We start from the raw sequence: 13,096 nt of genomic DNA, 5'->3' as shown, positions 1-13,096 counted from the left end.
TAGTCACAGTGAAGTAATGAAAATTTATTAGCTATAGAAGAATCTGTACATAATGGCCTGAAAAAATGAAAATCTGTAGCTATTGCAGCAATTGGTTTTACACATTCCTTTTTGAAACTGAGGACGTGTGAAACGTCCTAGGGAGAAAAAAAAAAAATGTTTACAGCTGAAATCAAATGGTGTGATACAATGCTAAACTCTCACAATATTTACCCTTTCCTCATCCATTAGTGATTTCAAGAGCATCACCTTATCCCAGAGGGTGTGGGGTGGGATGAGCCAGGCCTGGGCTGCACTCACAACTGTGAGAGTGCATCACCCCCCTAAAAATGTCCTTTGTTGCACTGCAGGTATTCTGGAGTGGGGTTTCTCAGTCTGTCTCTCTTACATTATGTCCTGGATTACAGCTCCCTGGATACCTACTTCCAACTAGTCCAATTGACCTTGGAGCACATAAAGGTTTCCCTCTCTGAAGCAGCTGCATCAGCTCAGTACCAACTTTCTTAATAAAAAGACAAAAAAGGCTCACAGGAACCAGATGAAAAGCAACCAAATCTCCATGGTCACAATCTTAATACTTTGGGAACTCATTCATAGTTTCTGAGTGAGGAAAAGCACCCTGTAGTATGCAGCAAAAGAAGACGAGCTTGGAAATAATCTCTAACACTTCAATATGACTGACTTCAGTAGCAGACTTTTGACTCAGAGGCCAACATTAATCACCCATAACCATTTACACTGCCAAATTATACCCTCTGCTTTGGAGCATCTGTTGGTACTGATATCAGCATGTACAGAAAATACTTATACTTTTAGCTGGTTCTGGGAAGAGATTGTGACTCAGAATGGGAAAGCAGCCAAGTGCGTTCAAGATGCAAGACTGACTGCGAAAATGGGGAGATGCAGTAGTGTCAGAAGTCAAAGTCTGGGTGCAGGGGTGGAATGTGTCTGGATTCAAAGAGAAAAAATGTATTTCAGTTTGGCTTACATTCAAAAATTAAATATCCCTGTTGCCTTTCAAAAACTTTTTTTTTCGAAAGTTATTTAATTCTGCAATCAGATTTGAAGGAGTTGTAAGAATTTTACACCTTTTCCTTAAGTGTATGTAAGCTGTGAGAGACAGAAAGATCTAAAACAAAACTCTTCAGGGGGAGAGAAGAGAAACCAGTCAGCTGAAAATATCTGTCAGAAGACAAGCTTGTCACTGCTCTAGCTACATCCCAAGTACATGATGTTCAGCAACTGCAGCCTCCAATGAGGCTAATGAATGAAAAAAGCTTAGCAATTCTGAAAATGTCACTCCAAGTTGCTAATTGCATGAACTCATTTCATCATATTTGGAATTTTCTCACATCCATTTCCTCCCAGTTGACTAATTATATTCAGCTTGCAACTACTGCATCTGCAAACTGATTTCCAAATATCTTTTCCTGAATATGAAAACAAAATGCAGAAGAATCCTTGAAAAGAGACCTTGGGAAAAAAAATCCAAACAACTTACCCTGGTACAAGCTCCAGTTGTGGTTTCACAAACTGTAAGGATGGAGATATTCTGAGCTCTGTTTAACCATCTCACCACAGCCTTGGTGTTGCTTATCCATTTCACCATGGTGATATAATATTCCCTAAGCAAAACATTTGAAAACACAATGTTCAGATCACTGATATTTCAGATTCGACTTTAGAAAAAAAATCCCATACATACAGTTTATTCAAATGCTGAAAACGCAGTGCCAGTATTAAAGGATGCCCAGTATCTGTGTTCCTACAAGTGGGATGGCTCGGTCCTTCAGTGTGATATTCCCCTGGGAAATTTTTGCATAACTTTACCAACTGTGAAACATATGCTTGCAAATACACATGAGCTGTGTACTTTCCAGCCAACCTGGAAACAAGCACTGAATTCCAACAGAAGCCAGGTTTTCCTACAACAAATAACTTCAGGTGACACACATTTCTGCAAAATAATCCAGTCCTACTGCCAAAGGAAAAAAAAAAAGGTTCTGTAATATTAGAACACAGCTAGAGCTCACTTCAAAATTATAAAATAACAAGTATTTTATAACAGGACTTCTGGATAAAAGGGAGGTCCCTCTCACTAGCAACGTGTTCCTGTCTATGTTTTAACAAACAGCTCATAAGATCTGTCAAACTGTCTGTCCCTCACCAGCCCAGGCTGAGCCCATGAGGTTTCCTGGGCCCGTGGGATGGAGGGTCTGGGTTCTAGGACTTGAGTTCGAGGGTTCAAAAGTTCTAGTTTGGGTTCTAGGGGGGAAGGGGGGGGTGGGGTATGTCCTAGGGTTCTAGGTGTCCCAAAAGGTCTAGGTACGTTCTAGCAATCTAGAAACAGATGTTCTAGATCAGGTTCTGACATTCTAGATCACAAAGGTCTAGACTGGGTTCTAGGTCGGGTTCCCCTCCTCCCAAGATCCTGCTGGGCTGTTAGTCTGGGGATGTTGGGAGCAGACCTGTTGCAGGCTGTCACCCCAGCCCAGCCATTTCCTTGCCTCCTCCACTGGTGGCAGCTGGCAGCTCTCACAGTCCAGCTGAGTTACGTGCAACAGTGGAGTGAGCTTGTCTGGAAAAAACTCAGACCCCCTTGTTGACTAATTAGGCTTTTAATCTATTACTGATAGAGATCTCATTACTCTTTGACAACAGGATTTAATTATCCATTGGAAAGCCTCCTCACTAGATCAAAGATGCTGAGCAGTGCCAGCTGCAGAGCTGCACACAGGAGAGGCAGAGACAGGAGCGCACTGTGTTCACCCAGCCCGGTGCTGTGCTGGCAGAACATACCTGAGCAACTCAGCATGCACAGATTCCTCTGGCTTTCATATCTGACTCCTAGCAAAACAGATATTTTCACATCTGGATTCCAGAAGGATACATAGAAATGGTGATTTCAAGTGTGTTCTGAGTCTAGTATTTACCTTTTTCTTTGGTTGGTTTTTTCCTTTGGCAAATGTTTAATCTCTACTGAGGAGCAAAAATGTGTGCACGAGTAAAACAAGATCTGCCGTGACACCAGGTGACACAATCAGTAGAGCAATCTGTGTCTCCAAGCTCCTCAGGCTCTATTGTACACACATCCAGCTTCCTCACAACCCCACTTCAAAGAGGAAAAACCAATTGTGTTCTGGACAAAGGACTGAAGCAAAATATTAAATGATGTTCGTCACTGAAGAAAACACAACTGTACACCGGTTGGAAATGGTTCCATAAATGTTCCAGGAATGGAAGCACCAAGGGGGAAACAGAAATTGCATGAAATACAACCATGTATCTGAAGGAAGACTGCCAGTCTTTTTGTGGCATTAACAGTGCACAGTATGTGTTAAATTTTTCTTCAGAATGAAACTTTCAGGAGTAAAATTTACAAGTGCTATCCCTATCTTTATATCAGAATAGCCTGAACAGGACTTGGGAAATATTACCAAGCACTTTTAGAGGATTCCTAAAAGAAGAAAATGAATTTTTCATTGAATTTATTAATCTAATTTTTCATTGAATTTTTCATTGAATTTATTCAATCATACATTAAGTTCCCAGATGCCCTAAAAATCAGGGAAACAGTTTCATGTCTTCAAAGGTCCTTCACCAGACACAATTTGGGACAAGCTGAGAATCTGAATGTTACTTTTTGTGGTTAATTAACAATCTCTTACCCCTTCCTTTCCCCCCTCCCTTCCCATTTCTATGGTTTCTCTGCTGTGTAGAATCTCTCCATAACACCAGACAGTTATGACCTGTACAATAGCAATTTCTAAAATGTTTCTGCCCCAAAAGATCCTTAAAACTATTAAGTTTTAAGTAATGGACAATGAACCATTCAACTCTCATGACCTATTTACTAATAACTCCATAATGAAAGGGTTATGAACACACTGAAATAAATTGACTGCTAAAGGTAGCTACTACTTTTACTAAAAAAGCTAATACTTTAGAAAAAACCCCAAACTCCCAAGCATTACAAACTCCAAATATTTTCATTCTAGAAAAGCCTGTTTAAAGCACATTTTTCACATCTCTGTGTATGTTGATATATGGACATATATGGGTTGATGACCAGCGTGAAGAATGTTATTGAAATACTGAGTCAAATCTACAGTAAATTCACAATTCACAGTAAAACTGGCTAACAATTATACAATCTTTCTAAGTTTTACAGCATGGAAATTATACCTTAATAGTTAAAATGAAGAAGAACCTAACTTTTTTCCCTAGGTTTAAATAGATTTACTCAGTCTTCTCATGCACTCGCAAGCCAGAATTTCAATCAATTGAACAACAGTATCTTTATCAAGAACTGGCAAAGATGCTCCAGAGATTTGGTTTCAGTTTCAAGAAGACAAAAAAAGTTTTAAGATGCCAACATTCATATTTGAGTCTATTATTACTTTCCATCTGCCGAGGAGGCAGAATGAATCTGAAAACGCTGAAGTGAAACCATAACATCTGAACAACGTTTTCAAGATTATTTTTTTTCTTGGGAATCTTTTCTTACACATTGCTTTCTTGGTTAACTTCTTTGTGCCTTCTGACACTTAAAGTTCAACTTTAATGCCATTAAGGAGAATGAAGATCTTGATGGCAAGAAATCTCTTTCAGATCTTACAGCACTGTTTAATTAATGAAGGGTTAGCAAGTAGGAGCAGATTTTATTATGTTTTTCAGTAGTGGCCCATCAAGAGAAAGAAAATACTTCAAAATGCTCAACTCATTCAAAATAATTTCTCTTACTAATACAATCAGTGAGCATTTCAGTTGACACTAATAATTGCAAGGCATAGTTCACTATTAAATTATTCCTCAATAATAAGAGTACCTCAGTTTGTGTGGAAGAGAACTACACCAGCCTATGATTGTTTGTAACAGTTGTGAGTAAGTGGCCACTGTTAACATCCTGATTGCTTTGGGAACAATTACCATAAAATATTTCACCATGAAATTACATACCTTGACTTAAAGCTGTCAGGTGGCATCAGTTCCAGGGTATGTGCTGGTCCATACAGGTTAACTACAAACAGCTTTACTGTGGGGTTTGTTTGACCTGCCTTTGGAAAAGAAAAAATAAATAGGAGTTTTAGAGGCACTGAATCAGTGACAGCTAAGCAGACTCACTTGTTAACACAATTCAATATCTTTAAAATAATGAAAAGTTATTAAAGTTCAAGTATCTTAAATCTGAAACATTAATTTCAGAGCCATATGAATCACTCAGATAACGATATGAAGTGCTGAGTGATTCCCTCACCACCCTTTCCTGATGGAAGACCCTCCTGTGCAGAGCAAGTGACCAGCACTAGAAGTGGCTTTGCCCAGTTCAGCGAAGTCAGCTGCTTCAGTGAAAACACGGCTCCTAAATCTGCAGGTAAATCCAGCCTCCAGCTAAACCTTTTTCAGATGCTGTTACTCCTCCTTCTGAAAAGCTGCAGTGCCTCAGACTGGGATAGCATTCCCCCTCTCCCTCCTCTCTTTACCATTTTCCCTCAGTGTTCCTTCCCTTGTTTGCTGAGCTGAAAATCTCAATTCATGGCCTGGACCAGGAGGCAGCTGCTTTGGCAGGCCAGCTCCAAGGGAAACAAAATGCTTCTTGTTGTTAAAGGGGAATAATGTGGCAGTTTGATAGATATCCACTGGGAAGAGTCTGATAAATCTTGAGGAGCTACGGGGAGGTGGGAATCATCCTTCTCCCATAACATGGCTCGTTACTAAGAGATGTTCCTGAGAGGAAGAGAAAGCAATGGAAATAGGAAGAGAGGCTCTGAAGGGCTGCAAGGAGGTGCTACTGGTCCCACATCCCTGTCCCAGACAAGCCATCCCCGAGTTCCAGTCTTATGTCACAGGAATTACACGACGTAACACCCTTGGGACACAAGAAAGGAAATGTGTTCCTCAGTGGGGCTGAGCCCTGTTTCACACTGGAAGGAAAAGGTAAAAATCACAGATTCTACAGATTTACTTAGTAAATGACAAAGTTGTGTACTTGGCTCTTCACAGGCTGAAATATACCCACAAATTCCTTTTAGAAATTTGGCTTATCTCAAAATAAAGTCCAAATGCTGTATCCACTCATTTCTGAGTGGCATGGAGCACAAGGAAGTGGCATTTGTGTGCTTTTAACACTGCTACGACAAAAAAAAGTTTTAAAAACTTTATTTTTTTTAAGAATACAGTCTGTATGACACATACACAGACATGGGCGAGCATGTTCCAGTGCTCACAAAAACATGTGTGCTTCATTTTATTTTTAATCCTAGTTATAATTTTCTCTGATGGTTGGACTCTATAATAAAGACCAAATCTTTTTTGTAATCTCTGTTGCTACACCATCAGCTTCATTACCAATTAATGATGTTTAACGAATAGCTAAATTTGTATTAAATGGAGACATTAAATAAAGATAATGTTTTTTCATTAATGAGATTACTGAAGTAGTATTGTGTATCACTTTTATGCTGAATTGTTAATGAAATAGAATTACTCCTTTCTCATTTACAAAGCTGACTTAAAAATATTCCTTTTTTTTTTTTTCTCTGTTTTGTCACTCAAGGCCTCTTGCCAATGCAAGTGTATAAACAACCCATAACAATACTGTTGTTTCATTATTTCAGAGTATTATTTAATAGCACAAATATATTCTATTTATATAATGTATGTTATTGTTTAATATTACCTGGTTCAGTCTAACTGTTCAACCACCAAGAATAAAGGTTCACCACCTAAAAGCAGTGGCAGGAATAGCAAGGTAACAGGAATATTTTCTAAAGCTCTCAATGAACTTCCCTGAAATGCCAGAGGAGCTGCACCATATAGGTAGACCTGTCAGAAAGGAACCCAGGCACTTCAAAACTGTGTGCATGGCCTGGATAAACTGAACAGCTGGAAGACCAGAACAACAGATCTGGAGGCACTTCACCAGAAAATCCCCAGAAAATGAGAAGTGATTTCAGGCATTACTCCTGTCTGGGCTCTTCTTTCACTTTCCAAAACAAATCTAAAAATCCTTCTCTAAATCTAAAACACTGATTATTCCAAATTTTTTTTTTCCTGTTTTTTATGGCCCCAAAAATATGTTACCATGGTCTGTCTTATTCAATCCAGTCTGTCACATTTATTAATAAGTGCACAATCTGCTGAGACCTCTGTATCTGTGAAGGAACTTGCCCTGTGCTCTGCACACACAGTGCTGCTGGGGCTGAATCTTTTTCCTACAGAGTCCTTCAAATGCATCACCCTTCTCTCTGAGCTGTTGGTTTTACCAAGACAAATGTCATTGATAAAATTACTTCAAATTAGTTTCTCTGCTGTCCCCTCACCTGATAGTTTCTTTTCAGGTGTTATAGTCTACTGAAAAAAAAATAAATAATGATTATGGAAAAAGCATCATGGAAAAAATCAGCCTCTGTCACTGTCTGGAAACACTCTTCCCACATGGCTGAATACTGAGTACAGAAGAGGAGGTGGGGGTTGCATTCCCACTCATCTTACCTTAGGATATGGATACTGCTTTCCCTTGGGGTACAGCCCTCCCGTGAAGCGGGGAATCACCATGTTGGGCACCAGAGAGTCATTTATGGTCAGGAAGGCCAGTCTTTCCCCGTCTGGAGACCACCAGTGGGCAATGTGGGAATGAAGAAGTTCCTCTGCAAAACCAGATTTCCTTAGGGTCCATAAAAAAACCTCACTTGTAGCGTCCAGCTTGTTCAGCTGGCAGCAAGTTATCCTCTCTGTGCCACCTTGAAACGTGTCTGATGTAATTTCAGTAATTTCACATCACCCTGCTTTGAATGGTTGGATAACAAGGAACATTGGAGGACCAAGCTTTAAGAATTTTCCTCAAATGCACACTTCCACTAACATCAATAAATCACCTAAATGTGAAATTGTCTCAGTCTAGTGGCCAGCTTTAATTCTTGGGAAGTTCAGTTTTTCTGGAGTGAAACTTTTTGAAAATCTGTACCAAACTTTTACTTTTATCCAAATTTTGTTTGCTTTCCAAATGAATCCAATTCTTAAGAATGCCACTCAATGTTTTCTTACATTTATTGTCATTGTATATCACAGTCAAAATAAACAAACCAGAAACAACCACAGGCACAGGACCCAAACTCCTGGAATCCCAGGACAGCAGCTCCTGAGCAATTCCAAATTCTCCCCGTACAACTCTTCTGTTTCCAGTTGTGAAAAGACTTAGAATTTTCATTATGTATTTGATAGGTTGGCTTGTTTAGTAAGGATTTTGTATTTAAATCTGAAGAATTTGGCTGGGAAACTAATTGAGAATAGGGAAAAGGGAAAAGGGCTGACTGCATACCTAATTTGAGAGTCTACCTAACAAAACTGCTTATACTGTCAGTAGAGACTCTCCAAGTTGCTAATCGGATTCTGAGGGTTCTGAAGCAGCTTAATGGGTTGAATCATCTAAGGTTAGGTGAAATGAAGCTGGAACCTATATTCAAAGTCAAATATTCTGGGTCATGCTTCTCTCCCCAGCTGGATAAGTAAAACCTTTTACACAGGAGAAGAGCAGAGAACGAATGGTGAATATCAGATAGCAAAAAATCACAATCATGTTTGCTTTGAAATATTACTGTTTGCATTCAGACAAGGTTATTCACACAAAGAAAAGCTATTCCCAAACGCTTCGTAAGGTAAAACGCTATTAACAAACTCATGAAATGATACAAGAAAACAAATGAGGTCAAAGGAGGAAGAGTGCTCGATTCAACTGAAAATCTCTCAACTTCGACTGGACAATATTCACCCTGCTCAGCTTCTGATGCTGTTAAAAAACTGCTGAAAGTGGAGACCAGGTCAATGGGAAAGGATCAGTGTGCTCCTTGATGCCAATCCCAGACCTTGGGGTTCTCCAGCACACACAGACAGAACCCCTCTCACCCTGACCCGTGGTGTTGGGAGCTGAGAAGGGCTCCCTGCCTGCCTGCAGCCCTGGGAGCCCAGGGAGCTCTCTGCAAGTCAGGAAATGCAGCATCCCACCTGGGATTAAAAACTTGGAAAACAAGGAGCAAAGAAGGCTTCTTTACTTAGAGAAGGCTTTAGGACATGCTTCATGAGGAAGGCTTTGGGATCATCTCCCACAACACCTCAGCAGTCCCAAACCAGACAATTTCTGCTTCTCCTGGCTGTGACTCTTATTCACTTCCCTTCGTTTTAGCAAAAAACTTGATATATTCCGTCAACTTTGATGAGCTATATCTGCTTAAATTCTTCAATTTGCATGCTGCTGTGTTAGATTTTAAGATTATTAAATGCATATAAAATGATATTCCATTTAAAAATATTATTTTGTTTTGAAACACGCTGCCACATTAAAACATTTCAAAACACTAATGGAAACCTTGGAAATGGGAAACTATCAGATACAGGCTGAGGGATGCAAATCACCATTTTAACTTCAGAGTTCACTTGAGCAGAGATTAAAAAAAAACCAAACAAAAAAACCCCACGGTGAGCTGTTTGCTCATAACTACTGCAGTGCCAAGAGGTGTGGATAGACCATTTTTAAGGTGAAGTTCCCTGCTGTATGGCATTAGCAGCATTCCTAAAAAAACCCTTCACACAAGAAATTCTATACCTCAGGTAACTGAGTATTTAACACCAAGCTATTTCCCTACAGAATACATGAGTCCTACAGAAAGACTCGTTGAAATGTGTATTAATTTTAAGCTGTTATACCAGGCTAGATCACCTGCTCTTTTTTTATTATTATTATTCTTTTCCTTAAACTTCCACTACGTTAAAAGCATTTTGAGTGCAGAGAGAAACATTCTGTGGTACTGGCTGTAGAAGACAGACTGAGCCATCCCCCACTCAAATTTGGGTTCCCTCTTCTATGGGGATGTTTTAACTGTAAATGCATCATCACTGTTGTCCCTAAAAGCATCAAACTGAGCCTTTTCCCTGCTCACTTTTACATGCTACCAAGTGTTCATCTGCAACATTCTGGTTGGAAATGAATTCTTCTTTCTCAGAAAACACTGCTACATTGGCAAGCCAGCAGCCAATACAATGAAAGAGTAGATACAAAGGCAATCCCGCAGGAAAATGAGAAGGGAAAGGAGCAAACCCAACCTTGTCATTTTTGGAAATGAACAGATTTGTGCTGTTGGGTCTGTACAAGGACCTTTCATCTGTTTTAATAAACAGATATATTCGTCCAGCTTACCTTCATATAACCAGTCTGCAATTCCATTAAAAATAATTCCTTCTTTTCCTGAGGATGTCAGGCGCAATGAGCTGCTCTTTACATCAGGCTGATAGTAGATGTTATTTTCAAATATATAAATCTGGATGAGGTAAGAGAGACGGAGAGAAAAACCAATGTTTTGGTGGATATAAATGAATGTTCAGCAGTGAATACATAATTTCCTCAGGCTCAGAACAGTCTACAGAATAATTCAGCATGAGTTTCCACCAACATTGTCTTCATATTCCATTTTATTATAAAATTGGACAAACTAAACAGGCTTTTAATACTTATGGCAAGCAAATCCTTCCTGTGAAATTGTCTTTCCAGATGAAATATTTCTATTCATGTTAAAAAAATATTATCACACTCCCCAAAATCATACAGAGACAAGTTTTATAACAGCTGAATGAATAAAGAAATTTTCATCTGGTTTTCTAACTGTGAAATGAGACACAATTCTGCAAGGACACACAGGATAGTACGTACATCATAAATATAAGTTACAGCTTTATATCATGGTGTGAGAACACTCTGGAGAAGCAAAAACAAATGGCAGCCTGCAGTAAAGTTTTCTCAGCTTGCTGGTGACTTCTGTCTGGCACACCAATGTTTTACCTCAAGCGCACTACATAAATGCTGCTTATTTTTCAAGTCTGGGCTCGTGATCCTCCTTTTCCTTCCTCGCTGCCACTCATTAGCCCTGTCTGCTCTTCTTTCCCTGCTCACTTTGTTGCAAAGGGTACCAAGTTCACTCATTTTGTGAGGCTGAGCTCCAGGTTCCATGACAAAGTGCAATAAATCACAATGGCCACGTGTGCACTTCCACAGCTTAACACAAAAGTCAAAGCAACAGCAAGATTATGGACCACCTCAATTCACACTGAGAAAAGGCATCAGTGACAGGACTAAAGAAGCCAAATGCCACAGAAATTTTTGTTACACCATTCAAGCACTGTACACTGATATACAGTGCCTCAGGGAGTGTAACAGGAGGTAAACATATTTCCACTAAAGACTATTTAAAAAGCCTGGTCATTTATTATTCTCTCATTCTTCCATAAGAAATGACTTATGGGAAAATACTAACCAAAGAGCAAAGTTTTATTATCACTATTATTGCTGTTCTCTTTGCTTCTAAATTACCATCTGAAACAGATTTCCCTCTGAGTCCCCAAACTAATGATTTTTAACAGTAGCCACTTGATTTCTGCTGCAGAAAGCTATAAAGCTGAGTTTTTTCCATACCATGAGCAATGCAATGATTTTAACCATTACTGGGAACTGGGGGTGGCTTGGAAGTCCTTTATGGGCAGAATTCAAAGCTCAGCCACAAGCTCAAAACTTCAGCAAAAACTGTTGGACCAGTTCGATACACCACAATGCATTATATTGGTACAGAGAATTTCTGGGAAGCTGATGTATCACCCAACATCAACAGAAAAAGAAAACAACAATGAGAGAATGCTGTATGTATCAAGCTTTTGAAATAACATCAGCAAGAACTTCTTGTAAATGTGTACTTCTGCACAAAAAATGCACCTTTATTTCCAACGAAAAAGAAATTAATATGAGCAAAACCAAGGCATGGTTAACTGCTTAACCAAGAGAACTAAAATAATTTAGCCAAGCATTTGTTATTTATGTCAACTAAAATTTTTGCTATGTCAACTAAAATTTTTGTACTCCATTACAGGTAGACTAAGTAGTGAATCACCCTAATGACTATTGCTCCCTATGAAGCAACTTCTTACAGCTGATAATCTCTTCTTATATAAACAGCAGCTTTCAAGAGGTTACCAAAAAAGCCTACTTGGTCAAATTATTTTGTTTTACTTAATTTTCTTTAATTAAAATAAATCAATCTAATTAATTTTTGAAGATCAGGAGGATGATTTTTGATTCTCTTCCTTTTTTTTTGGCTGTTAGTGTTCTTAATGGTGAAGGTATTTGTCCTGTCTCTGCTGTGAAAACTTCCATTTAAAGTGATCAGTGACAAACTGCAGGATTAAGAATTACTTGTTTTATGACTGAACCCTGAGAAGGCTTTTAATCCTGTTATTACTACTTAGCAGGCATTGCTAATGCCATTTGACAGATCTCAGATAAGTAAATATCTCTGAAGGATACTCACTGTTGTGCTACTGATTGTGGCTGTATCATCTTTATTCCTCATTCATTTCATAAAGCAGCTTTGTCTCCATCCTAAACCAGTTCTCAGTCACCCTCTGAGCATCCTCACAATCTTAGTCTACACTATCACCCAAAGTTTCCCTTCTTTCCTCGTCACTCCTGACACATGTTCCTTCAACTTTAAAAACTGCTCCAACCCCCTTTTTTTTTCTTGAATGTACCTATTGGAACACTTTAAAGTTCTTGAAAAACTTCAAAGTCACGCAGCAGCTCTCCTCCTAGCAAGGCTTGAGCTCACTGATTACTTGAATTTGACATTAAGAAGGAAGAATTCATGTTCCTTTGCAGAACACTTATGAAATACAACCATTTTTGTTCCTGAACACCACTAAACTGCACATAAGTGCACGTGGATGAGTGGCTGGTGCTCTGGCAAGTGCGGCGCTGCACTCACTGCCTGCAGCATTCCAAAAGATCAATATCCCAAAGCCTGTAAATCATCTCAGAAAGATTCACCATTAGGGCTAGTCATTTAATCTCATCTGTAATTTTGAGTATTTGTTGTATTTCAGGAGGTGCCATTTTCCACGGGAAGCCTCTGGACTGCTGTTTGCAGGACAGGAATGCACTCTCCTTCAGGGACAGAGCCTGACCCCTGCAGCAAGGGCTGCATTCCCCTCCACCCCTGACCATGCCAAAGGGCTCATCTAACTATTTCACACATTCACCACTTGGAAATAAGGACTTGGG

At 39.3% G+C, this 13,096-nt stretch overlaps 1 protein-coding gene across 4 annotated transcripts in view; it reads right to left on the bottom strand.

The window, feature by feature from the left end:
* The window catches only part of DPP10 (dipeptidyl peptidase like 10), a 441,914-nt gene that overhangs the window by 32,114 nt on the left and 396,704 nt on the right, over nucleotides 1-13,096 (bottom strand). For all 4 annotated transcript variants that reach the window (XM_040069480.2, XM_040069479.2, XM_040069481.1 and 1 more), the window contains 4 exons: nucleotides 10,193-10,313; nucleotides 7,495-7,649; nucleotides 4,960-5,057; nucleotides 1,502-1,625 (listed from right to left, as the gene is read on the bottom strand). In XM_040069480.2, coding sequence (XP_039925414.1) covers nucleotides 1,502-1,625; nucleotides 4,960-5,057; nucleotides 7,495-7,649; nucleotides 10,193-10,313 — 498 coding nt within the window. The remainder of the gene's footprint in view (nucleotides 1-1,501; nucleotides 1,626-4,959; nucleotides 5,058-7,494; nucleotides 7,650-10,192; nucleotides 10,314-13,096) is intronic.

The sequence above is a fragment of the Hirundo rustica genome, chromosome 7, assembly GCF_015227805.2.
Source record: "Hirundo rustica isolate bHirRus1 chromosome 7, bHirRus1.pri.v3, whole genome shotgun sequence".
Classification (NCBI taxonomy): domain Eukaryota; kingdom Metazoa; phylum Chordata; class Aves; order Passeriformes; family Hirundinidae; genus Hirundo; species Hirundo rustica.
Note: the sequence above shows the minus strand (reverse complement) of the source record. Positions and strands in the feature narration are given on the sequence as shown.